Here is a 27,378-nt window from a genome sequence, read left to right as displayed (position 1 = left end):
TATTGTGCAGCCAATTTCAAAGTGGATTCCTCTTTATTCATCTACAAAACTGAAGTCTGTGATATGAGCTTACAGTTATGTCCACAGCAGTATTCAGTACATTGTAATGGAAAATTAGTTATATCCTCGAACTTGTGCTCACTTTCTACACTGTCCCAGATGTAGTCAATAAAGAGTGTATTTTTATTTGTCTGCTAATACAAAAACATTTAAAAAATGTAACTGAGCACTCTATCTCAACTGTATATTTATTAATAAATTTTGAATCATGCATATATGCACAATATGAGTTATTGGTGCTGTTTTGGGCTTATTGGTAAACAGATTGAGTGGGAGGAATTTGTGAAATAGTAATCATGATCATAGTTTCCCAGCTATGTTTAGCATAGTCTCTAAGGGGTTGGGTACAGGATGCCGGCACTCCGGATCCCGGTGGTCAGGATCTCGACGCCCGCATCCTAACAGGGTTAGGATACAGACACCTGTCGGTAAGTATCCGAACCCTACCCTTAAATCTACCTCTCCCTCCCTGCACCTAAACTTAACCTCTGCCCCTAGTACCTAAACCTAACCCTCCCTTCCCAAAGCCTAACCCTAATCCCTAACCCCACTACTTACCGTCGGGATGCCAGCGCCGGGATTCTGACTGGTGTTGAATTCCGGCACCGGCATTCTGATTTAAACTACATCCCTCTCTAAGGACTCATCCAGACAGCTGGTTTCATACTGTACATTGCATTCAAAATGGAACAGTACAAAAACAGAGATCAGTTGGCAATTTTTGTGTGTTCCTCCCAGTTATGTGCATTTCATTGCTGTCCATCTGAACAGGTAAGATAGCATGACATGAAGATCCAAGTTTTAATAACAAGCAGACTACCTCAGATCATTTAAATCAATGGTGCACCATTCATATTGACTATAATTAATACTGACATTGACCCTTGATACTGCTGCTGTATTTAGTATTAATAGTTGAAATTATTATATATTGAGATTTTTTAGATATTCTTATACACTGAATTAGTTATTCAATTTCATTTCTGGTTTATGTTGTTATAGTATTCATTTACTAATAAACAACTATAATAACATATGTGGTTAACAACACATTGGGGATGTAGGTATAATATTGACATTTACAATGACTTCATTCATAATATGAACATCCCAATGTTGATAGTTTGAATGTCGACATTGTTAAAACATTGACATTGAAATGTTGACACACTGCACAATCCAGCAGCAGAGGGTTAGGGTTAAGCTACTGGAGGGAAGAGTTAGGCACTAAGGGGAGGCTTAGGGTTAGGTTACAGTTGGGGAGTAGAGGGTTAGGCATTAGGGGGAAGTTAGGGGTCTTTAATGATACTCACCGCTGGACCTGGCAGAAGTCATCATCGCCTGACCCGGAAGACCTAGCTGGACCCGTTGTATCAGGTAAGTCACCACTAAGCCACAAGGTACTTTTTTTGTCAACATTTAATCAGTGTCAACATGACAAATGTATTGAAATTCTCATGTCCACAGTATGAATGTCCATAAAGTACAGTATATACCACACATTGGTCTAAGGGTCCATAATATGACTTAGATCTAGTATCCAACTAGCGCAGACAATTATTTGTTTTGTGTATTTGACATTAGCTTTTTCACTTTTTCTTTGAATCTGCAGCAAAGTAGGCCTTATTTATTTTTTAGTCTAGATCAATAAACCAATTAAGTGGTAAGTTTATGTCATTTGAAGATTGACATATAGATTATGAAGCTTACACCATTCCTCTATTAAGGCCCTGCTGGAAAGTCATGGAATCACGGTAGAAAATTTATGTGATTCTCCATTCTAGCCTGAGGTATTACAATTTGCTGGACATGTCCACAAGTTACCAAGTTATTTTACTGCTTCCACAATCCTTCACTGAATTTTTAAGGAATTAAAGGGGTCGTACAATAGTGATAATGTTTTTTGCTACAGAGTTAAAACCACCCTGAAATGACTGCCTCTATATAGCGAATACAATATTCACTTACTGTCTAATTCTTCAGGCACATAGTCAGGTATCTTCACTCTGCTGACATTGTCTGTTTTCTTACCAGCCTTCTTTACATATTTTCTTTTTTCTAAAGCACAGAAAGAACAATGTTAAGAATATTGGCATAATATAGAATTATATTATATGTTATATCCTTTTATGAAATATAGGACATTATACTATATTATTCTCTTTACATCTTCCACTATTCACTGCGAAACAAATTTACAAAATCGTCACTTTATTTTAATTAACATAATTCACTAATAAACTATGTCACTATCTTATACACAATTTACACCATTAATTATTTTAGTTTTACTCTATGATCAATTTTCATTAAAATTCATACAATTTTTGATTTTCACTTATATACCCTTCTTTATTATAAATATAATTTTTATACATTTACTATTATCACATTTGATCACTTTCCCTTATATTAATGTCCATCACTCTTATATTTATTTATTTATCTATATTCTCATTCTCTCTATTATTCTTTCACTATATATATATATATATATATATATATATATATATATATATTTTTTTTTTTCTAATGTTTAATTTTCCCCTTTTTCCTCATAATCATCACCATAATTTTTATCACTAAAACCACATTTTGACATTATCATCCTGCGGGCATAATAATTAGATTTCGGTCATGCTAATTGTTTGCTATAATAGTTGTTCTTTTTGCCTTTAAGGACAGGGATGGGTTAATTCCAGTTTTTAGTCAATATCCTATTGTTTCTATCTATTGGAAGAACCTCACATCAGATAGATCATTAATCTGTGACATCTACCTCTGTCTATTTTCCCCACATCAACCAATAAGAAGAGAGGTATGTAAGACCAATCACATGGCGTTTTACACTCTAAGTTTCTGAAACTGGCTTTCCCACAGGCTGAAATTAAGATTAAAGGACCACATGTGTCCTGATTACCGGCATCTGACGGAAGAAGCGGAAGCGAAACGCGCGTCTCAGATCCCGATTCCCGCGAAGTACAAGCGGGACACGTGTCAGCATCACACAAGCGGGCTCTGCATGCGATCCTACCACCTACAATCTAAACCACTCTGATACAGAATCAGGTACCTTTCACCCCTACTTTTTCCAAACACACTATATGACCACCATACTTGGCGAGAGCAGGTAGCTCTGCAACACCTGACGGCAGACAGAGCGCTGCTCAGCCAGTAGCGTCTAAGTGTAGCTGGAACTTACTTTCTTCTAAATCATTGTATACGGAGCTGGGCTTCTCACCATTCACCACAGCCCTAGAGGTAAGTGAGTGGCAGCAGCACCAGCCCCGATCACGTACTATGGTATCTACACCTATTAATAACAACACAGTACTATCTCTTTTCACTATGGGTACTCTCATTGTGGTCCAGTCAGAGTAGGTTCCTGCTCCATATTATATCAGGATCCTTCTATTTCTGACTGGCTCTAATAGCAGATGCCCAATATACTTATTCCTACCCCTGTGGTATTAAAGAGTACGCTCACACGCCATCCGCTATTTTCACACATGATGACGTGCAGCAGCTGCTGTTTGTATATCCATTAGAAGGGTGTAGTCTATTCTATTTACTATCTATATCACTCTATATTCTCTTATGGTACCTCATACTACTATCTGGTGACTTCAGGAATCCATTAGCATGCTCTCGTTCTACATGTTCAAATGTCATGTGACTTAATTGGATACGCATGTTGTTTAGTATATGAGCATAATGAGTCACAAATATCTGTTTAATTGATTAGCCCACTAAATATATGGTTATATGATCGGTGATTAGCCCACCAATATCTGAAGAAAAAGCTTACTATACTTTTTTAATCAATTCATTTTTGTATGTCTGCTGACACTATGATTGGTCATGATACCACAATAATGCCGAGGATAATGATGGCATTTTGACAATTTAAAAAAAATAAATAAAAAAATATAGAGAACATTGATATTGATCGGTCATTGTACCATTGAATATCGTATGCTTATTGAGGGTCTTGGCCTCACATAGGTCTCTGTTATTATTTTGGAATATTTTGCTTAGCTTTCCTAGAATAAATCTATTATATATGTTTGTGTGTTTTGATGTTAATTGTATGTATTGTCACATCGATATATGTATGTCGGATATTAAGCCACATGTGAACTGTATGGCTGAGTTGATCAAAAAATCTTTTTAATGCATACTCATTAAAAGTTAAGTATTTATCTGTCATAACTGATATAATCACACAGAGTGCCCCCAAAAAGAGAGTTTTTCCTTCTTTTGTCTGTTCACCATAATATAGAATTGTAAAGTAACTGATGTTTGATACATGAAAAGATCTCCAATACAGGAAGTGTCAAAAAGTAGGTTTTCTGCTACTGCCCACTGTAAAGTAACTAGAGACTTGTTGTATACAGTACTGTAATTCAGTTATTTAGTAACTATAAAATTACATTAGTATATAGATTAGTAAGGTACAGTATTGAGAGACGCAGTGTGTGTGTGAGAGAGAGAAAGAGAAACACAGGGTTTGTGAGAGGCACAGAGTGTCCGTCGGTGTGTGTGAGGTAAAGTGTGCGCCAGTGTGTGTATGAGAGGCATGGTGTATGTGAGAGGCACAGATGATGCATCAGTGTTTGTCATAGGCTTATGCTGGGTACACTCTTAACGATGTGTAGCCAGCTGATGTATCGTGCGGTGCATATACAGTTGCCGATGCCAGGAGCGATGGCGAGACAGCGGGGGCTATGCTGCAATCGGCAGCATGGAACTCACTGGCGATGTTGATCGGACGACATATCGTCATATCGTCTAGTGTGTACCCGGCTTTAGAATGTATATCAGAGTGTGAGAGGCACACTGTGTTCAGTGTGTGTAAGAAGCACAGAAAGTACATCAGAGTGTGAGAGGCACAGAGTGTGCGTCAGTTTGTGTGAGAGGCACAGGGGTATATTTACTAAAGTGCTGGTTTTTAGAAGTGGAGATGTTGCCCATAGCAACCAATCAGATTCTACTTAACATTATAGCTAGAATCTGATTGGTTGCTATGGGCTAAAAACCAGCACTTTAGAAAATATACCCCTCAGAGAGTGTGTCAGTGTGTGTGAAAGGCACAGTGTGTGTCAGTGTGCATCATTAGACCAATGGAGCATACACACGGTCAGATTTGTCAGATGAACGATTTTACCAAAGTTTTGAACGATTTTTGACTGCATTAAAATGAATGGAATCGTCCAAGTCTGACTGCAAACTCATCAGATGTCAGATATCGTTATCTGACAAGCGGGAACGTGCATCATTCAGGCATGTCAGATTTTCCTTCAGATATGAACGACTGAACGATTTTTAAATCGTTATCGTTCAGATCTGAAGGAAAAATCTGACCGTGTGTATGCACCATTAGAGTGCTTCTATTATTCTTATCATTATTATTAATATTCTATTATTGCGGTCACTGATTGTTATTATTAGACTAAATTGGACACAGTACTGTGTCTGGGAATCTGAGGATACATAATATTATGCCATGTCCTTTGTAACGTCCCTCCCGTTGATGACCACAACTACCCAATAGTTGGTCATCTCTTCAGTGGGCCCCTGCATCTCCGTAGTGGAACCTTAATGCCACAGTCCGACACTGGTTACCTCACACCCATTATTACAACTACAATACAATACAAATATTTAATTCTCCTCTCCTCCATTTTGGATATTTCATAGTTTAATTGGAAGCAGTCAGACTGAGTGGATCAATTTTTATACAGCACCTGGACAAACTATGGGCATGATTCAGCAAGGATCACAACTGCAATTACACACACAAACGGCCAATTGTTGCACACTGTGTATGCATTGCAGTGCACGAACCAGCCACTGCGATCGCAGTGACTATGCAGACCCACCGCAGAGTGATTGACAGGAAGTGCTGTTTGTGGGTGGTGAAGGGGGGTGGTCAGGGAAACGCAGGCGTGCCATTACGTTTGAACGGTGTTGCGGGGGCGTGCAAAAATTATCCACTGCGATGCCATACGCAGCCTGTGTACTCACTGCGTGCGACGAGGTTAGCAATTCCTGAGTAAGGTCAGATCTTGTGCAAGTATGCGTGAGGCTGCGATTGTACTCGATGTTACCGATGGTTTTGCAGTCTTGCTAAGTATTACGGATGTGTGTAAGGTAAGGTGGGCGTCCTTATGTTGTGCTGCGATGGCATAGCGATCGCAGTGGATTAGCATATCATCGCAGAGTGACTGAGCGTAATCGCAGCCGCAATCCGTACTGAATCAGGCTGTGTGTGTAAAGCAAGGGGTGTAAATAATTTTATTCATGCAGGGTAAACACGGTATGCTATTGCATGTTGCCTACAAATGTTGGTCAGTTTTATTTTTACACTGCAATTTAGATTTAAGTGTGTATGCACCCCTCTCAAATATAAATCCTTTTGCACATCTTAAATCTGCCCCATCTGCAGTGCAACATGGTTTCCCCAAGGTGCAGTTACTTGCTTTATTTTGCTTTGTCCTGAACTCAGAATCAGCACCATATTTAGAGTTACAACTATCAAACCGGGATGAGTTTTCTTCATTAGTGTCAATCCTCTATGGACCTGGGCAGTCAATGTGAATATTTTTTTTGTATTCCTGCCAGTGTTGCATTTCTCATTGTGACCCATGTGAACAGTCTACATGGCCTGGCACGAAAGTCCATACAGAGCATGATACAAGAAATCGCTGATATGGACAAGCCCAACAAGGTTGTTTAATTCTCAGTGCCATTGCTTTATCCACAGCAAAGTTAGCAAACAGAAATTATGAAAAGCACCTTAACCAAGTTAGATCATACTCAAACATATACTGGAGTGGAGATCTACGCCTTTATTTAATCTGGTTGCATGCCACAGAAACAACTAGGGTACTTTAAAATCGATTAAAAATGACCTTATCTAAATCAATGTTGTGTTTCTGGGGCTAAATCACACATTTACCAAGACTTTACTAACAGACAATATTTTATTTTGTGTTTTAAGGTGTGATTTAGCCCCAGAAACACAACATCTGGGTTGATTGATTTTGATCGACCTTTAATAAATATACCCCAACCCTTATTCTTTTGTGGTTCAAGTCAGCAATGCATGCATTGATTGCACAACAGACTATTATTTTCAGGCTGTACATCATTATCCCTAATTTGTCATTTCTTAAATAAAATGAATTATCTTACTTTTATCTTCTAAGAGAACAGGATGAGTAAGTGATCTCTCATCCCCATCATTGACAGGTCCTGATTTCTGTAAAGCTTTCCTTTGATATTTCCTTCCTAAAGAGAAGAGAAGGGGTTACCAAACATTTGTCCTCGAGCATTTATTTTTATGGGGCTTTTCTAACAGGGCTAGAACAGAGACTATGCCTAGGGGTGGGGCCGCCGAATCTAAGAAGTAGAGCACTGCCTGGAGCGTCCTAAGAACTCTCCGGGCAGCTCCACAGGCTGTTGGTTTCCTGCCCGGAACTTCACTTGGACACTCTGGGCAGCTTTGCAGTAGTGCCAGGTTCCAGGCACCCTGCAAGCCACATGCAGGTGCTGTAGAGCAGCGACAGTGCCACTCCCAGGGTCCTGTGCCCTGTGTGACGGCACTGCCTGCAGTCCCCTAGTTACGGCCCTGGGTTCTTACTGTAGTATGAGATTTTAAAATAATTTCAGGCATTATTTTCTATACTGAGCTGCAATGTTTTTAAACCAATAAATGCTGGCATGTGATTATTTCTTTATTCCTTTATAGCCACACATGTCTACTCTCCTGGAATGTCCGGAGACTCAGGTATTTTGGGGGATTCACCATGATTCCCAGAAAAGTAGACATGCTCCTGGATCCTGTCCACTTGAATCGCATTATTATGGCCTTGCACCTTGTTACGTGATGTTGCAATTTGTGTGGGTGGGACTGTGATGTCCCCCTCTGGGAGACCCTGGAAGGTAGTCCTAAAAAGCAGCCAATAATTCATACAAATGAATAGGTCAAAAAAATTTTTATATCATGTTCTATGGTTTAGACATGTTCAAGGGCTTTATTTTTAAAAAAGAACTCTCCTCGCTATTCATGAAGATATCAATAAGCAGATATAAAACAGAAATTGTACCCACAAAATAGCAAGTAAAATGTCATGGCATATAATGATTAATAGGTCATGAGACATGTAATTAAAATGTCTTCATATTGGGAAGGCTGTATTTGACAAACACTGCACATTGTACAGTAAGCAAACGGAGACAGTGTGCTTACAATGAAAAGCGCTAGGCTACCACTAATCTCGATGCCAGTCCCCACTCCTGTAAACCTTTAAGCTCTTGCTGGTGTGCGTAACACCAGATCACTACTGCTCTGCTATGCGGGACAGCAGAGGACGAACATACCTCTTCAACTCCCCAGTGGTTGCGAAAAATGCAGTCTCAATCGTGACAGGAGGACAGAGGACTCAAATAGGGATGATCCTGCTGAAATCTGAGACGCTGGAAGCTATGTTGATAAATATGCCCCTAAAAGTCTTCTTCATAAAAAGAATAAGGTTTTTACTTACGCTTCTTTCCAAATGCTACTTTCTTTTTTTTACATTCTTTAGGTTTGTAAATCTCTTCTGGTTCTCCTGAGAAAATTAAAGTTAAACGGAAACATAGTGTTACCTTAAAGCAAAATGTAAGATTAAGTTGAATAATGAGACAAAATGGAAAGATAGTGGGGAAATGTGGAATTAAATAAGAATTCATAAGTTGATGTTTGTGCAAGTCTGCCCCCAAACCCCTCGCTGCCACCTGCTGCTGTCCACTTCCCAAGTAAAGTGGGTGGTCCGAGCGGCTGGATGATGTAACTCATGCTGAATGAAGTCATTGCAGCCCCACCCAGCTTTACAATGGTGGGAATCGCAGCTTTGTATAGAAGTGGGAGGGGCCATGATTGCTCTATTACTGCAGCTCCCAACTATCGGCTCTTTGTATTGCAGGGAACAGGGCCGCGATGATGTGATTGTAGCACCATGTCACCTCCCACCCGGCTGCCCCCTCCATGTCGGCAAACATGACACAAACTGCGCAACATATAAAAAATCTGCATTAGCAAATCTGTGTGTGTTGAGGAATGGAAAACATGAGGAATTGTTCATATATTGATCTAAACATTTAAGCTTGCAGCCCTGTGTCAAGGGTTCCTCATTTTCTGTAAGTTCATATTCTTTGAAAAAAATGTCTTAATGTCCTGGTTGCTATCAATCAAGCCTGTGTAAGGCCTTTTTGGGTTTGGCCCACAAGTCAGCCCTTGTTAGGTGTAAGCCTCAGTATTTGGAAGGTTGAGTACACTTTAAATGCATTGTAATGGTGTTTGAAGCAAAATGCCTGGATATTTTTATTTTTCAAATGTACTAACTATATATGCTATATCAGAGACAGAACTGTTTTTTTGTGCAACTCAACTCATCTATTCCTAACATATTCAGATGGCCAGTGTGCTAAACTGCAGATAAATCAAGTTAAATCTGCCAACACTCAAGTATACAGGGTATTTAACAGAGCTACCCCAATGATTGGCGTCTGCCTTTGATGGCTCTATAGAAGATTGGGCCATATATGTGGAAAGAGTATATTTATTGTGATGCAAATATTGTTAGTGGCAAAAAGAGTGAAGTGTGGGAGAAAGCATACAGTATGCTGTTTCAGGAGTCATTATTGATGCTCACTAGAAATTGCAAAATGATTAAAAAAAAAAGAAGCCACATTAAAGGTAAAAGTGTTTCAGCATACTGTATGTAGGAGAGGTGAGACAGAGACCCAAACTCTGCCATTACAGTCTAGGTTTTAACGATATCCTCCCAATGGCAGATACCGAAGACTTGAGAAAAGTAAGGTGAAGGCCTGGATGTAGAAGGACGTATCTACTGTCCCTGTTATTCACAGGTATCCTCCCATTCAAGTGCTAACCAGGCCCAACATTGCATAGCTGCCAAGATCAGATTATATTGGACATGTCCAGTGTGGTGTGCTTGCAGGTGAAGTATGTGGTATTCTAAAGACTTCTGCCAAGAGACCACAATGTTCTCACCATAAAAATGGAAAGTCTCCAGATACGATTATATTTACTTGAAGTGACTAGCTTATAAGACCAAAGCGAGCGCTCAAGATCTGGGTCTCAAAAACTAAGTCGTCAAGACAGTTGATGCAAATTTGGGTGTATACACAGGATTTGACTCAAGAGGTCCTGCTAAATAGCAAAGCGGCAAGGTATCATGGCCCGCATTCCATGAAGAAGAGCATACCACAATTGACAAGGCCAGTCTGGAGCTATGAGTATGACTAGGAGACCCTCCCATCGAATATGGTGAGGTACCATGGCTGGGATGAATAGAGATGGAACAGCTACCACAAGTGGAAGGACCAAGTTGTCTTCCTGACCACCCTCAACTGCAGGATGTTGATTAAGAGGGTGGACTCTGGGTTGGACCACTGTCCCTGAAAATTGAGACCTATAGAGACAGCGCCCATTGCAGTCAGGCGGGCATCTGTTGAGATCAGTACTCAATTCCAAACCGCGAAGGGCCCTCTGGATCAGTACGGATAATGGAGTCACCACAGAGGGGACTGGCACATCTGATCTCACAGTGTGGAGAGTTGCCTGTCCAGATGGGGTACCTTCTTGGCCCAGTGTATTAGTTTTAGAAAAGGAGAGAAAGAAGACTCTTTGTTGGAGGCACTCTTATGGTTATATGAATAGATTAAAACTTAACTTTTAATATATAAGTTTAGAATTCATGGGGAAAAATATGAGTTTTCTGTAACATCCAGTTATATATGAAACTTACAGCCAGCAATGGTCAATATGAGGATGTGTTATATATAGAAAATGTAAGACACAAATAAACAAGAGACAAATACAATTCATTGCCTGTTTGCGTTCCAACAGGGAAAAAAGGCGATTGTTTTAAGTAGCTAGATTTGACACATTGTGTCAAATCTTCAGGGATGAGGGGAGGGTGCCTACACCGAACGACTGATCGTTCAGAGTAGGCACTGCAGGGGAAGAGGAACGACTGTACGATTACAATGTTGTAATCGTACTGTCGTTCCACTAACTGCTAGTGGATACGCACTATAACCTTATATATTAAAAGTTAAGTTTTAATCTAATCATATAACCATAAGAGTGCCTCCAACAAAGAGTCTTCTTTCTCTCCTTTTCTAAATTTAACAATTCTGACTCAGTGGAGAACCACCAACCAAAAATTAGGAAGCAATCAATGTTATTGCTTATAAATTACTAAATTGGTCCTCTACATACAATAATAGTATATATTCTGCTACAAGACCCTTTATATTCAGTATACAGAGCCAACTATCTTCTGGTTAGCCAGGTTGGATTGTTTTTTTCTAGTGCGGGTCCCAACTACTTTGTTTCTCAAATGTATTAGTACCTACACTACCGTTCAAAAGTTTGGAGACAGCCAGACAATTTCATGTTTTACATGAAAATTGACTTTTACTTGTCAAATGAGTTGCAAAATGAATAGAACATATAGTCAAGACATTGGCAAGGTTAGAAATAATGATTTTTATTTGAAATAATAATTTTGTCTTGCTTTCGTCAAAGAATGCTCCTTTTGCAGCAATTACAGCATTGCAGACATTTGGCATTCTAGCTGTTAATTTGTTGAGGTAATCTGGAGAAATTTCACCCCACGCTTCCTGAAGCGCCTGCCACAAGTTGGATTTGCTTGATGGGCACTTCTTGCGTACCATAGCCTTCCTTTTTCAAAACTCTTTTACCTTGTACAGATCTCCCACTTTACCAGCACCAAAGCAGCCCTAGACCATCACATTACATCCACCATGCTTGACAGATGGCGTCAGGCACTCTTCCAGCATCTTTTCACTTGTTATGCGTCTAACAGATGTTCTTCTGTGTGATCCAAACACCTCAAACTTCGATTTGTCTGTCCATAACACTTTTTTCCAATCTTCCTCTGTCCAATGTCTGTGTTCTTTTGCCCATATTAATCTTTTCCTTTTATTGGCCAGTTTCAGATATGGCTTTTTCTTTGCCACTCTGCCTAGAAGGGCAGCATCCTGGAGTCGCCTCTTCACTGTAGACGTTGACACTGGCGTTTTGCAGGTACCATTTAATGAAGCTGCCAGTTGACGACTTGTGAGGCGTCTATTTCTCAAACTAGAGACTCTAATGTACTTGTCTTCTTACACAGTTGTGCACCGGGGCCTCCCACTTCTCTTTCTACTTTGATTAGAGCCTGTTTGTGCTGTTCTCTGAAGGGAGTAGTACACACCGTTGTAGGAAATGTTCAGTTTCTTGGCAATTTCTCGCATGGAATAGCCTTCATTTCTAAGACCAAGAATAGACTGTCGAGTTTCACATGAAAGTTCTCTTTTTCTGGCTATTTGGAGAGTATAATCAAATCCACAAATGTGATGCTCCAGATACTCAACTAGCACAAAGGAAGGCCAGTTTTATAGCTTCTCTAACGAGCAAACCCGTTTTCAGCTGTGCTAACATAATTGCACAAGGGTTTTCTAATCATCCATTATTCTTCTAACGCGCTTTGCAAACACAATGTACCATTAGTACAATGGAGTGATGGTTGCTGGAAATGTACACCTATGGAGATATTCCTTTAAAAACCAGACGTTTGCAGCTAGTATAGTCATTTAGCACATTAACAATGTATAGAGTGTATTTCTGATTAATTTAATGTTATCTTCATTGAAAAAAACAGTGCTTTTCTTTCAAAAGTGTTTTCTTATATTATGTCCTGTACAGGAAGTAGACAATTACTTAGATTGCCTTGACCAAGGCTTCCTGTCTGCAAAGGACCAGTGACCATGTAAGGTACTGACCTACTGGGCCACCAAAGGACGGAGCTGGCCACTGCACTTTAGAGAAGACCCAGCATCTGCAACCCAGATATGGCCAGGGGGAAAGACTCCAACCACCCACAGCCAGGGGAGAAAGACCCCTAACACTGGCAAAGAGGAACTTCTGGTCAAATTAATGCAGATTGGAGCCCTATGGACTTAGGACTAGACTTAGGGTTGATACACTACTAAGAACAGCCATAACTGTTTCCGATAACAAAAACCCTGAGTGATAAAGGCAATGCCAGGGCCTGTAAAGGAGCTATGAGCCACCCCTTACAGTGCAACAGAAATCATAACAAGGGGGAATGCCTATACATGCTAAGACCATACCCCTAGAAGGACACCACATAAAAGGACCTAATTATTAACATTATTTTTACTAAAATACACCCTTTTCACATTATTTTAGTTTCACATAAATTTACTAAAGGGCAATTGGAGTAGAATTCTACTCCAAACCTTAATTATCACATATTTTTAGTAAGCAGATCGCATGTCCCACAATTGTAAAGGGAAATGTGATCTGGTCAAAGTTACTGAAAATAAATTGTGGAAAAAATACAGGGGGAAGCCCTGTGATAACACCACCTGGAGATGGCGTTATCCAGGATTTCTCCCGGTTACCCGACTCCTGCTCTGCTCTAACAGGCAGAACAGAGCCAGGAGCTACCCCTCTGATCAGCTGTGTGGTCTAAATAGACCACAAGCTGATCGCTTTAAGAATAAAAAAAACCACTTACTTGCATCCAGGGTGCTCGGTGATTTCCTCGGGCCGGGGCTCCAGTCAGCTGGTCTCCCGGCTCCTGCAATGTGACCCTGGTCAGCTGCTGCATAGAACAGCTGACCGGAGTCACAGTGCAGGATAGGAGACCAGCTGACCGGAGCCTTGGAGGACATCACCGAGCACCGATGACCGAAGGTAAGTGAAGGTGTCGGGGGGGAGATCGAGTGGGGGGGCGCGCAGGGAGTAGGAAGGGGGATTGCGGTTGCGTTGGGGGTTTTGTAGAATGAGCCGGTCGGCGCATGCACGAAACCTCCTCACTGTATTTATAGCTAAAAATACAGTGATAAGGCTGTGGACGGGATTCGCAGGGACAGAGCTTTATCGCAAGCTGTGTCCCTGCAGTGGATTTTTGATAAATCCCTGTGATGTTTCCTAAATTTGCATTGCGAATTTAGGCGAAATTATCACACTACAGTCTGCATTTCAAATGCGGATTGTAGTAAATAGGGTCCAAAGGGTAGGAGTGATGCAATCTGTAAGTTGTGAAAAAAACCACTACAGTACCTGTGTCCACTCACAGATATGTCAGTATGACAGAAACTAATGGACAATAAAATATATGGCACAAAGAAACCGTGGACACCACCTCAAGTGGTCATTAATGGCTCAACCCTACTGACCCCCGCCCCCCCTCCCCTCCCAGGTCCAAAACTCCACCACAGCCTGTGAGTACAACCTATGGGCATAAGATGCTAACTGTACAAGAGGATACACTAAATGTGCAACCCGACATGTAATAGACTAAATGTGAATCTCAGAAAGAACCCTGTAATGATCTCTATTCGAATAAGTAAAGAGGGGAAGAGAGACAGAGACTCAGAGGGGTATTCAATATGAAAGGTTAACTTCCCTGGCGAAGTTAACGTTTCATATCAGAGTTTTTTTCTGCGTAAAGGTATGGTACGCGCTCCCGCTTATTCAATATCAAATTAACGAAAACGGAAAACTCCGAAGTTGGATTTGCGTAAAGTTACAAATTTTTCCTTAAAATAATTGTAAGACCCCCCTAAAGTTGTAAAAACATGGTGGAACACTATGTGTACCCCCGTTTTAGCCTTTAATTGAAAGCCGGGGCTTTAAATAGCCACAGCAGGTGTTTTTTTCCCGACATTGAAGAAGTAATGCAGAAGAGCACTTAGGTTATTTTTTTCGTTTTTTTAAGTGGTCCCATCAAATTTGGGGTAAATGAAAATGGGTACTAGCATATTTTGATGTCCCTAAAGTAAGTTTTTAATAATTCTGCATTTCTGCACCTGCCGCTATAATTCTATTCGAGAAAACACCTTCCGCATACTTGCAGAATAGCCCTGAACCTATTTTCCTATTGTTTAACAATTTTTTCCCATTTTTTTTTTTTGCACCCCAATTTTTAAATTAATTTTTTGGGGTGTCCCTATTTTTTTTTTTTTACTTTTTTTGACACAGTTCTTTTTTAAATGTCAATCTCAGGGGTGCAGGCTATTTTTTTTCAAGCCTGCACCCCTAAACCCCAATTCTGCACTTTTTTTCGACACCTATTCAATGGTGAAAAGTTATCACCGTTTTTTATCAAAGACTTTTCAAAACTGCGATAAGTCTTTCAAATTGAATACGGTGTAAAACTAAAACCAGTGATATTAACGCAAAAAAGTTAAAAAAGTGCGATAACGCAAAAAACAATGTTATCGCACCCATATTGAATACCCCTATCAGTGTCTCTATGACCTGCCAGGAAACCTGGACGACAACTTGACAGATGTCGCTTTTTTGAGTCATTTAGCTCCGCCTCCTCCATATGTCATGATTCATGGCAATTATCTCCCTATCCTGCCTATTTCCTTAGGAAGTGTCTGGGATGCGGGAGATCCAGACAACCTTCCGTGGGTGCGTGGGGCTACCCGAAAATTTGTGAGCCTCCCGCAACTTCCAGGAGAGTAGGTAAGTATGATATGGTGTAGACCAGTGTTGGCTAACCTTGACACTCCAGCTGTTGTGGAACTATATATCCCAGCATGCCCTGCCACAGTTTTAGCATGCCCTAATAGCAAAACTGTAGAAGTGCATGCTGGGTTATGTAGTTCCATAACAGCTGGAGTGTCAAGGTTAGCCAACACTGGTGTAGACCATATCTTGTCAGTCTTATGCAACCCTGTATCCTATAGAAGATGCTGGCCAGATGGCAATTCACTCTGGAAGGTGAGATAGTGCATAATCAGCTTTATTAGATATTTTTAGAACATATTATACCTATGTTGTTGTCACGCCTGAGGTTAGGAGTTGGTCAGAACAGGTGTGGGAGGCTGAAGAGGAGACTTGGCAGGTGTGGATAAAACTGGGTGGCTAAGCAAAGACTACTCATGTATAATATGAGGAGTAATATGAACTGTAGAGGATGATGGGCCATAAGGTGAGGGCAGTAAAGTAAATGTCTTTATTGAGCATCAGGTTGGAATGAGAACTGGATATAAAATACTGAAGAGATGGGCAGAATCGGATTGGGACCGGTGATGCTGGATTGAGAGCTGGATCGGTTTGAGACAGATATTGATGAATTTAATAACTTGATTGATTTGAGCGCCTGATTCATTACGGATCACAATATTGCGTACGCACGCAGTTCAACTGCGATATTATGCTAATCCATTGCGATCGCAATGCATACTCAGCATTACATAAGGACACCCACTTTACATTGCACACATCTGTAATACTTAGCAGAATTGCGAAACCATCGGTACAATCGAGTACCATCTTAGTATTGCTAACAACCAAGCACGCTATGAGACCTCACACTGCGTATGCCATTGCAGTGGCTAATATATGCACGCCCCTACAATGGCGTGCGAACGCAGTGGCATGTATGCATTTCTCCGACCACCCCCTCGTCACTACCCACAAACGGTGCTTCTTGTCAATCTGGGAGGGGTCTGCGCAGCTTCTGTGATCGCAGTCCCGATCACAAAAGCTAGTTCGCACACGCGCACTGCTATGTATACGCATGCGCAGAACACAACAATCGGCTGATTGTGTGCGTAATCGCAGTTGCGTACAGTAGTGAATCAGGCCCAGAGACCGATGTTGATGAATTGAAGAACTTAATCGGTTTGAGACCAATGTTGATGAATTGCAGTACTGGATCGGTTTGGGACCGATAATGATGAATTGCAGTACTGGGTCAGTTTGGAACCGATGATGAATTGCAGTACTGGGTAGGTTTGGAACCAATCATGATGAATTGCAGCACTGGATCAGTATGGGTCCGATAGAGGTTAATGTTAACAAGTCTCTGTGGTAAATGTTAGATGGAGTAGGAGATTCAATATCCAGACTTGGAACTGGAATATAACAGACTGGGGGCCAAATTCAGAATTATACGTAAGTGCACTGCTGAATGCAGATTCCTGAGTATCGGGAAACTGCACGTGCGCAGGACCTATTCTGCGAGTGCAGAATGGTTCCTGCTAAGACGCACGCAAGCGCTTGAATGCAGAGGCATTTAAGGGACGGTGCGGGGGCGGCCTGCATTACCAGAAACGGGGTTTGTCCGCCCAGTTTTCCGGGAGTGGCCAGCCCAGAGACTGCATGGACGTACACAGTCTGCTGGGCTCGCAAGCTGGCCAGGCTCAGTAAGCTGAGGCTTACTCAGCTGGCTGGCCGTCCATCCACGTGACCATCGACGGTCACGATGGTGATCCCAGCCTGCGACCTCCGTCGCAGTGCTGGGATTGCAAATGCAGCAGGGGTGTCAAACACCTCCTGCTGCATATGCATTATTGAGATTATTTGCAATTATAATCCTTGCTGAATCAGGCCCTGGGACCGTTCATATACAGAGTACCTTCAGCACAGAGCTGTCATTTCATGTAAGAAGCAGATAGGTGGAGAATCCGCACTAGAACAACAACAGTCTACAATTCTGCACGGGAAATGAATATATATATACCCTAATTAACAAGCAGAGGTCAGGTGGCAGATATCCCTATTGCCATATACTATAATTTTATATGCTGATTGCTGTTAACTATAGAAGGTTGGCGGTGCTCCCGAGTCAGAATTGCAACATTCAAAAAGGGAAAAAAAAGACTTGTTTGGGGGGCACTTATCTAATAATAATGTGATTAAAACTTAGCTTTTAATAAGCAACACTAAAATAAGTAGAAAAACATTTCCTATTTTAAAACTAGAAAAAATGCAAAGAAGGAAGAAAAATATACAAAATGTTTGTTTTTTTATTTTATTTTTTTCATTTTTTTATAAAAAATTATTATAGTTGCTTATTTGGGTAAATGTCCTATCAAGTAGTGCCCGTATTGGCAAGGCGATATATTTTGCGTATATACAGTACACACTGAGAAAAAACTGATAACTACACCCTTGTGCTGCACAGTCAGCACAAAAAAATAATACCGATGGAGAAAGTATTACCGAATATACTGGAGTATAAGCCGACTTTTTCAGCACATTTTTTGTGCTGAAAAAGTACCCCCTCGGCTTCTACTCGAGTGAAGTGTAGCGCTGACCGGACAGAGTTCGGTCAGCGCTACACAGCACAAACACACAGCCGCTGGAACCGGCAGCTGCGTGTTTGCTGTAATCAGCAGCCGCTGAGAGTCTGTCAGACTCTCAGCGGCTGCTGCTGCTCCCACTGCGGGAGCCATCTTCCGGCTCCCACAGTGGGTAATGGGAGAGACGTCATGAGTAATTACGTCTCTCCCATACAAAGCGGCCGGAGGAGCTGGTAGCGGCGGGACCAGGAGCTGGAGTTTCAGGTAAGTGATTTTTTATTTTTTCATTCTTATTACGTCTCTCTCTACTGGGGGGGGGGCTACAGGGGGCACTACCAGGGGGCGATTACTACAGGGGGCACTACCAGGGGTCAATTACTACAGGGGGCACTACAAGGGGTTATTACCACTGGGGGAACTACAAGGGGTGGATTACTACATGGGGCACTAAAAGGGGGGATTACCACTGGGGATATTACCAGGGGGTGGATTACTACAGGGGGCACTAAAAGGGGTTATTACCACTGGGGGAACTACCAGGGGGGATGACTACAGGGGGGGGGTTACTACAGGGGGCACTACCAGGGGGGATTACCACTGGGGGCACTACCAGGGGGGGATTACTACTGGAGGCACTACCAGGGGGGGATTACCACTGGGAGCACTACCAGGAGGGATTACTACTGGGGGCACAACCAGGGGGAATTACTACTGGGGGCACTACCAGCTGCTGCAATTTCCCACCCTAGGCTTATACACGAGTCAATAAGTTTTCCCAGTTTTTTGTGGTAAAAATAGGTACCTTGGCTTATATTCGGGTCGACTTATACTCAAGTATATACGGTAATAATAATTGTGTCAATTTCTCCTAGAACAATGTACTCAGAATATATGCTGTGAATAATTAAACCGTTTTAAGACATATTAGGAAATTATGTGTCAATCTTAAGCAATGATATATAATCATATAATCTTTTTATTACTATATGTCCATACAAATTGCTGCAGTAGGACTATTGCACGGAAAAAAAGGGGCTCCCTACTGTCAAATTAAGTAAATAGATTAGATGGTTAAAGGTCAAAGACACTGGGCCATATTCAATTTGGGTGCGAAAAGTTCGTGCTGGACTTTTCGCTCGAAATTGCAGGTTTTCCGGGGATAAAGTATCTGGCGCGTGCCCGCTTTATCCCCGTATTCAATTAGAAATCAATGAAAACGGGAGCTGGCGGAAAGGTAACGCCAAAAAACGTGAATTTACGGGAAATATTCCATGGACCCCCCTAAAGATGTCTAGACTGGGGAATCACTATGGGTACCCCCATTTTTACCTGCTGAAGGAAGTCAGGGTTTCTAATAGCCGCGGCAGGTGCATATTTGCGGCTATGAAGAAGGGGTGAAGAATAGCACTTTTTTTTTGTAAAAATAACTATTGCTATCAAATTTGGGGTACATGAAAATGGGGGTAAGCATTTTTTTTAAGTCCCTAAAATGATTTTTAAAAATTCTGCAAAAATGCACCTGTCGCTACTCCACCAATGAAGAAAACACCTGCCGCATACTTGGGAACCGCTCTGCATTTAATTTGGCTATTTTAGAAGTGTGTTCCCTATTTTTTTTTAAACCCAAAATTAAAGTACATTTTTTGGGGTGTCCCTATTTTTATTTTTTTTTTAAACTTTTTTTTGACACAGTTTTATTTTCATTCAGAGCCGCTCGTAAGTGGCAGTACGCTCTTTCCGAGCGATGTTCGCACATCTGCGCATGCGTACGGTTTCTAATACGCATGCGCGAACCACTCAGTGCGGACGAAAATCGTTTGTTCGCTATATAGCGAGTGCCTGCTATTTTGAGTGACAGGAGGAGGCGTATGTAGGTGGTAACAGGGGAAGGTGCTTGAAACGGGGAGTGGAGATCAGAACGCAGGCGTGCTTAAAGGTAAAAACGGGCGTATTATGGGTGTGCATAATTAATACAGCAGCGTCATTGACCACGTCACTTGGTTGTTTTATAGCCAGAACTGCTCGCAAAATTGTGGTAGGAAAAACCAACCACAAGAATAGTGAGCAGTTCATACGCTGTTCGATGTACTCGATTAATCTAATAAATAGCGGACATGACGTAGGATGCGAGCAGCCAGGGGGCGTTTTTATCAAATAAACGACCGCATGTTTTGTTCGCTCGTTCAGACATGGAGGCGGCAACAGACCGCAAGGAGCGTACGGTTCATTTGAATAGCCACCCCCTTTTTCTGAACGAGCGAGCGCTAATTGCGAGCGGCTCTGAATCAGGCCCATAGTTCCAAGGATTTTCTTTATTCTATGACATTTATAGTTCAAGTTTCATCTATTAATGTATTTCAAACAAAAAACTTTTTTTTAAACAGTGTTATTAATCCAGGAGCATTGCAGCTCACTTGATCCAGTTTGCCAGATGACACAGAGGTATGTCAGACTGTGCTCAATTAACAGCCAGCTGACTGAGCTAAGGTATATCACATGATTGTCTTAGTTCTATGACTTTTGTGGCTCACTGCAGAGCATCAATAGAAAAAGCTAAGGTTAATCACAGACAAATAGACATTCATAGTTCAAATTTCATCTGTTAATGCATTTCAAACAAAAAACTTTTTTTAAACAGTGTTATTAATCCAGGAGCATTGCAGTTGGGTAAGATATGTTCACTTAGCCTGCAGCTGGGCATTAGTGTGTTGTTTTCAAATCCGCAAATCAGCAGCTATATTGTAGAAAAGTAGCAGTGATACACATAATGCTATATCTATAATCGACGGATTTGTTATTTGTACCATTCACAAATATCCATAGCTCTCATAAGACCACAAAATTCAAGCCCAAGAGGCTCATATCAAACGGTGGACTTTTTGTGAAACTCTAATTCCATATATTCAAAAAAACATTGCTGTCTAAGAACAAGGTCCGAACAGGTTAGCCCACCTGCTTCTGCTTTCTTGCCACCTTGCTTTGACAGCAGAGGGTGATAGATGAGAGAGCATAGCGGGGTCCCGAACGGGGGTGACAGATAGTAGCAGCGGCACTTCTGCTGTCAGGACAAAAACCAGGCAGTCCGTGCGGATACCAATTGGCAGTGCAGAACGGGCAGCAGGGAGTCCGGATGAGAGAGCGCGAAGCGATATGAGAGGCAAGTAAGATTATATTCCTACCCAACAGTTTGGTGCTAACTGTGGTAAGCAGCAGACACAAGTAATAGGGTAATGAATAAGGGTAAATACATCCTATATCACTGCCCTTTCGACATATATACCAAGATAAGGTTTGAAGAACCGGGGTTACCGTTGGCGTCTCAATAACAGCATATGTGCAAAAGGGTACATTATCAGACATTAAAGAATAGCTTAACTAATATTGTTAATATCACCGATGATGATCGTTTTGGCCTCCTAGGCTTGGTCACATCCTGGCCAGAGCTGTAATTTCAGCAAGAGACGTTGTACTGGCAACAGAGGCCAGTTAGGAAATGGAATTTATAAGGGAGTATCCCCAGGGATTGGATGCTGTGATTAGCTGGTCTGGGAGCAGCGCTCTGAGTGGAGGAAAAGTGTCAGGTGAGTCCAACATGGCTGCGCCCATACTGTGGTTTAGGAGGGAACTCTGACGTGCAGCTTGTGTGCCCACATGCTGGAAAGACACGATGTGAGCAAGGGGCTGCGGAGACTTTATGCTCAGTGACAGAACACTGAGCAGACAGGGTAGAAGCAGTGCAGACAAGACCTCAGCACCAGCTTGGAGCAATGTGCAGAGTGAGCGGACCTCTATGTTAAGCTGGCCACACACTAGACCAACTTACATCCAACTAGTTGATTGGTTGGAATGAAAATCTGGTAAGGGATGAAAGCAAATGACAATCAGCAATTTGCTCCCAAACACCGGAAAATGGACTAAAAACTGTTGTTTGAACAAATTGTTTTGCTCAAACATTTAACAAACTTGTCTGACTACCATTTTCATCTGTTTCCTGGCATTTAGGAGAAAATTGCTGATCATCATTTACTCCCATACGTTACCAGATTTTCATTCCAACCAATCAACTAGTTGGATGGTTGGATGAAAGATGGTCTAGTGTGTGGCCAGCTTTAGTCTGGACAGACACCAGAGAGGTAAGAAAGTGGTTTTTAAGGGCTGGAGCATGATATCTTTGATGAATATAAGTCGCTCAGGGATGAGAAAGAGGAAATCAGCGGTTGATGTATACCATAAAACCTAATGATATACAAGTAAAAACATTTAGGCAGTAGAGTTAACGAACTAAGAATCCCCACAGTTTATAGCCCCCTCAACTTGGCCAATCTATATACAAAAGGATCAATTTAACTTATCTATATACATCCCCACAAAATGTACAGCACCAGTATTAGCCTATATAGAATTAATCAGCATAAAAGAAATAGCAGCTTTCGCTCCTGCTGGAAGCCTGCCGAGTAACGCTGGGGGGCAGGGCTAACAGCAATACATGCCTGGGAGGAAATTTAAACTTGCATCCAGTAAGGATGGCCATCAGTAGGCAGTCCATCGATGGACAACATGGATAGTTCCATCGGCGATTACCATCACTGGCACAAAACCATCTAATCTAGGGATGAATCCTCGATGATTTGCACCACTCGACGGCCACTGCTGCTGGGGTACATGGTGGCCCACGGGCCAATAAAAATAAGGGGGACTTAGTGGGCCACCAGGGGGCAGAGCTAAGCTCTGTGCCGTGGAAGGGGGGGGGCATTGGATCCTAGTCTGCCATCGATGACAGAAAACCACTCTCTCCAAAGTCTTTCCACAGACATTGCTGAAAATGTGGCTTTGCTGGACAGTGGCAGACTGTTCTGGGTGCAGGGTGTACAAAGTGGGCCTACTTTGGCTCATGGGCTTGTATGCAACAAACACTATTCACCTATTATAGAGACATTACTGTAGTTACGTTATTTGTTAAATCTGATTGGTTACTTTCACATATATTACTTAAACATAACAGTAATTTGAAATAGTAGTAGTACACAGTGTCAGTAAAATGCAGGGCTAGGCCCAGGTACAGAGGGAGCGTGGCCTAATCGCGGGAGGCATGGCCATACCCCCTTGAGAAAACAAACACACACACTTTTGTACGCTGGGGAGGGGGGTGCTGTGAGCCCCTCAGCCCGGCGCAAAGCCAGGGGGCGGGGGGGCGATCACAGGCATAGGAGACTGATGTGGCTACTGCTCAGCAGCCACGAGCAGTCTTCCACTGCAGCTCAGCACACGCTGTGTGCTGGGCTTCTGTGAAGGAGAGAGAAGGGAGGGGGGCGGCGCCGGACCCGGGCCCCTCAGGAAGCCACTTTTCCCCCTTCTCGGCGCCCCTGGTAAAACAAATTATTAACACAACAGGTCACAGTGTACTGTACATCAGTTTAAAAATTACAGTACACAAATGCTACATAATATACTTGAAGTAACAAACAAACAAACAAACAAGGGAGTATACTGTGGTGCAACACTGAAGTACACAACACAATGTCAGACGTATCTGGCTTTACAGCATACATCAGGTGACGAGGTAGAAATGTAGCTTATTTTGAGTGGTACTTATCTTTACACATTTTTAACTCAAAATATTATATATAAGAAGCAAAAATGCAGTCCATATTATTTACTATGACTGTCAGCAATAGTCAAACCATTTGTGATGTTTAAAAGTATGTGGAGAAGGGGTGCCATTTCTGATTTATTTGTGCTGTATGGTTTGTGTGTATCTGGTGCAGTTTAGATTAGTGCAATACATTAATATCATGCAATACATTAATATCAACCAACATACAAATGATGTCCAAATAAATTCATTATTAATCATAAGGTGTAGGTAACGATGAAAAAGGATATATAATGTTAAATCTGCTTAATGCATGTTAAATGTCTTGGTCTGTGTTCTAGTATGGCGTAATTTTATTTGAAGGTATCATTCTTTTGAGTTTCTATACACAGGGCAGAATTAATGCCCTGACTGGAGGCAGCTCAGATTGCATACATGCATGGACACATATGGCAGTAAAGATAGAAAAACATATAAACTACATTTTTGAGGCTTAAAAATAAGATTAAAGTGTGATATGTATAACACTACCTTCATCAACAGGTGGCTGAAGCTGGTACCCTGTCAATTCACACCAGCCTACTGGGTAGATGTCAGGGGATTCAATGTCTACCCATTGGTCATACTCATCTTCCCAGCCATCAAAATGTATCCTAAGAAGTCGTTGCACCACACGTTTCACTGTGGCCACACAAATGAGGCGGGATTCCATCAAATCCACAGCTTCCAGCTTCATACCTGGTTTAAAGCCATGGTTGGGGCAGTCCTGAAAGAGCCAGGAAAAAAGAAGAAGAAATAATTAGTACAATAATTGTATTTACTTTTATATCTATATGTAACATTTTATCTACATATACCGTCAGTGGCCTTAATTAACACTATCAAATTGACAACTTAAGGGGTGACAAAATCATATCTGAAGGAAAAAAGAATAGGAAGAGTTAAGAATAGGAAGGACTCCCCAATAAATATTGGTCCGGATTCTGAGGTGGGAGTTAAGATGGGTACTCACTTTGCGTTGTGTATTCATTCAGCCGACGGCACAACGCGATGGAAAGATATATAGCGGGTGCTGTACACACTATACGATCCAGTGTACAACCGAGGAAAATATCATTACATGCAGCATTTAGCTGCTGGGCACCCGCTGGAGCAGGGTTTGCAAAGCAGGGGCCATTGGCTCATGGACCCACAAGCGTTAATCCTATTGGTTGGCAATGCTACAGCCTTGTCCTGTGACCTATCATCAGGACCTCTGTTTTATCAGTGTTCAGTTGCAGCCAACTGGCACTCATCAACTCCTGGAGCACAGTTGGATATGAATTTTGGGTTGGTATTAGATTCTTTGTACCTGGAGCAAAGGACAGGTACAGTTGTGTATCATCTGCATAGCAGTGGTAGGCCAGGCGATAACGTCTGATTATTTCACCTAGTGGTAGCATGTATACTCCAAAGAGTATGGGATATAGTACAGAACCCTGTGGGACACTGCATGGAAGTGGCACTGGTGACAAAGAGTTTACTCCAGAAGAAACTCTCTGTGACCTGCTGGTAAGAAATGATTTGAACCAGCTAAGGACTGTGTCATCCAGTCCACAGAAAATTTTCAGGTGCTCTATTAGACTCACTGGTCCACGGTATCAAATGCTGCAGAGAGATCCAGAAGGTAGACATGCAGTCGGGGTCTAATATAGTTTTTAAGAAATGGTCTAACAATCGCTTCCTTTAATTGTTCAGAAAAAATGCCTGTCTGCAAAGAAAATTGAACTATTTTTGCAAATACAGGGCCAATCATGTACATACACCCTATTACCATATTAGAAGTTTGGTTGAGGCAGGGTCCAGATCACAGTTGGTGGGACGCAACATTCAGGTCATATTAGCAGTGTCTTTTACATCCATTATGTCAAAGCTGTTCCATGGAGACAGGTGGCTTGGCCTGGCAGGCTTGGTAGTTTGGCACTCCTATGATTCCTTGAAAGTTTGGCCACTGTAGGGGTTCCAGCCCGAGTGGAAGATACTTTCTCTGCAAAGAATTTTGCAAACTCATTGCATCTTGACTGAGGGTTCATCAGACTGCAGGCATGCTGGTTTGCAAGCAACTCCACTGTACGGAAAAACTGAGCTGGCCTATTGTTTGATGCCATGATCTCATTTGAAAGGAACTCTGGGCCTAATTCAGACCCGCTCGCAAGCGGGTCGATGGTGCCCTAATGCGCATGCGCACGACGGAGGGAGTTCTGTCATGCGCAAGCGCGAGACCCGGCGAGCGATGGGGAATCCGTCGCTCCTGGTCTCGCACCAAAGGGGGCGTGCTATCGATGGTGACTGACAGCACGCCCCCTTTGGTGGGCGTGCCGGGGGCGTGGCTGCCAGACGAAGGCGTTCCCACCTAAAATCACTCCAGGGCTTGCAGCCACGAGACCCTGCAGCCACGAGACCCTGCAGCCACAAGCCCGATGGTCGCGATGGTCTTGACCATCACGACCATCATCATGGACGCTCGCTATAGCTGTGGGTGGTAACCCACAGCTATGTGAGCGTCCAAGAGGCTGCTCCATTTTCAGGTAGGAGGGCCCTGCTTCAGAGCGTCCGGCTCTGAATCAGGCCCTCTGTTTTCTTATGGGATATTGTTGATTGATATGTTTGATTTGTTATAATTTATCCTCTACCAGGATCATCTTCCTCTATCACCTTTCAAGTCTACGACCACTTTTCTTGAGTTCACTAACACTGAAGCCAAGGGTCATATACACACAAGGGCAATAATATCCAGTGCAGCTGTCGCATCCCTATTATAGTAATGGACTAGGGAACAAGGATCTTCACAAGTCCCCATTACTGCAGATAGATCCAGGTTTTCTGCAAGAGCCTGGGCAGTCATACCCCTCCTTGGACGTTACTTGGTCATCTCCATGGGTAAAGTTCTATTTCGAGGGGTTGGGATGGAGACCCAAATTGAGTAGTGGTCTGACCACATGACTGGGTTTATATTTAGGTCAGAGAATTCTAATCCAACCTGGAAGACAAGATCAAGAGTGTGATCACTTTTATGTGTATCAGAAGGAATGGCTTGTGTCAGGTCCAGAACATTCATTGTGCACATGATGTCTTGACCAAGATGTAAGAGCTCCTCAACCCATGCATTGAAATCCCCAAGAATCAGCCATGGTCAAGATCTAGTACATAAAATAATATCTGAAAATTCTTGCAATAATATCTTTCCATCTCCAGGAGGACGGTAAATAAGAAGTACTCTGAATACTAATTCTGTAGAACTCTGGGCCTAATTCAGACCCGCTCGCGAGCGCAGGACGCTCGCAAGCGGGTCGATGGTGCCCTAATGCGCATGCGCACGACGGAGGGAGCTCCGTCGTGCGCATGTGCGAGACCCGGCGAGCGACGGGGAATACGTCGCTCCTGGTCTCGCACCAAAGGGGGCGTGCTGTCGATGGTGACTGACAGCACTCCCCCTTTGGTGGGTGTGCCGGGGGCGTGGCTGCCATTCGGAGGCGTTCCCATGGGAACGCCTACCGTCTGAGTCCGGCCCCACTGACATCAGTAATGAAGTCAGT

At 42.3% G+C, this 27,378-nt stretch overlaps 1 protein-coding gene across 3 annotated transcripts in view; it reads right to left on the bottom strand.

Annotated features, from left to right (window-relative positions):
* Positions 1–27,378, bottom strand: part of L3MBTL2 (L3MBTL histone methyl-lysine binding protein 2) — a 197,561-nt gene that overhangs the window by 7,868 nt on the left and 162,315 nt on the right. For all 3 annotated transcript variants that reach the window (XM_088468106.1, XM_088468108.1, XM_088468107.1), the window contains 4 exons: positions 24,335–24,569; positions 8,610–8,675; positions 7,258–7,353; positions 2,029–2,118 (listed from right to left, as the gene is read on the bottom strand). In XM_088468106.1, the coding sequence (XP_088324232.1) occupies positions 2,029–2,118; positions 7,258–7,353; positions 8,610–8,675; positions 24,335–24,569 (487 nt within the window). The remainder of the gene's footprint in view (positions 1–2,028; positions 2,119–7,257; positions 7,354–8,609; positions 8,676–24,334; positions 24,570–27,378) is intronic.

This window comes from Taudactylus pleione, unplaced genomic scaffold, assembly GCF_031769625.1.
Source record: "Taudactylus pleione unplaced genomic scaffold, aTauple2 ptg000080l, whole genome shotgun sequence".
Lineage (NCBI taxonomy): Eukaryota > Metazoa > Chordata > Amphibia > Anura > Myobatrachidae > Taudactylus > Taudactylus pleione.
Note: the sequence above shows the minus strand (reverse complement) of the source record. Positions and strands in the feature narration are given on the sequence as shown.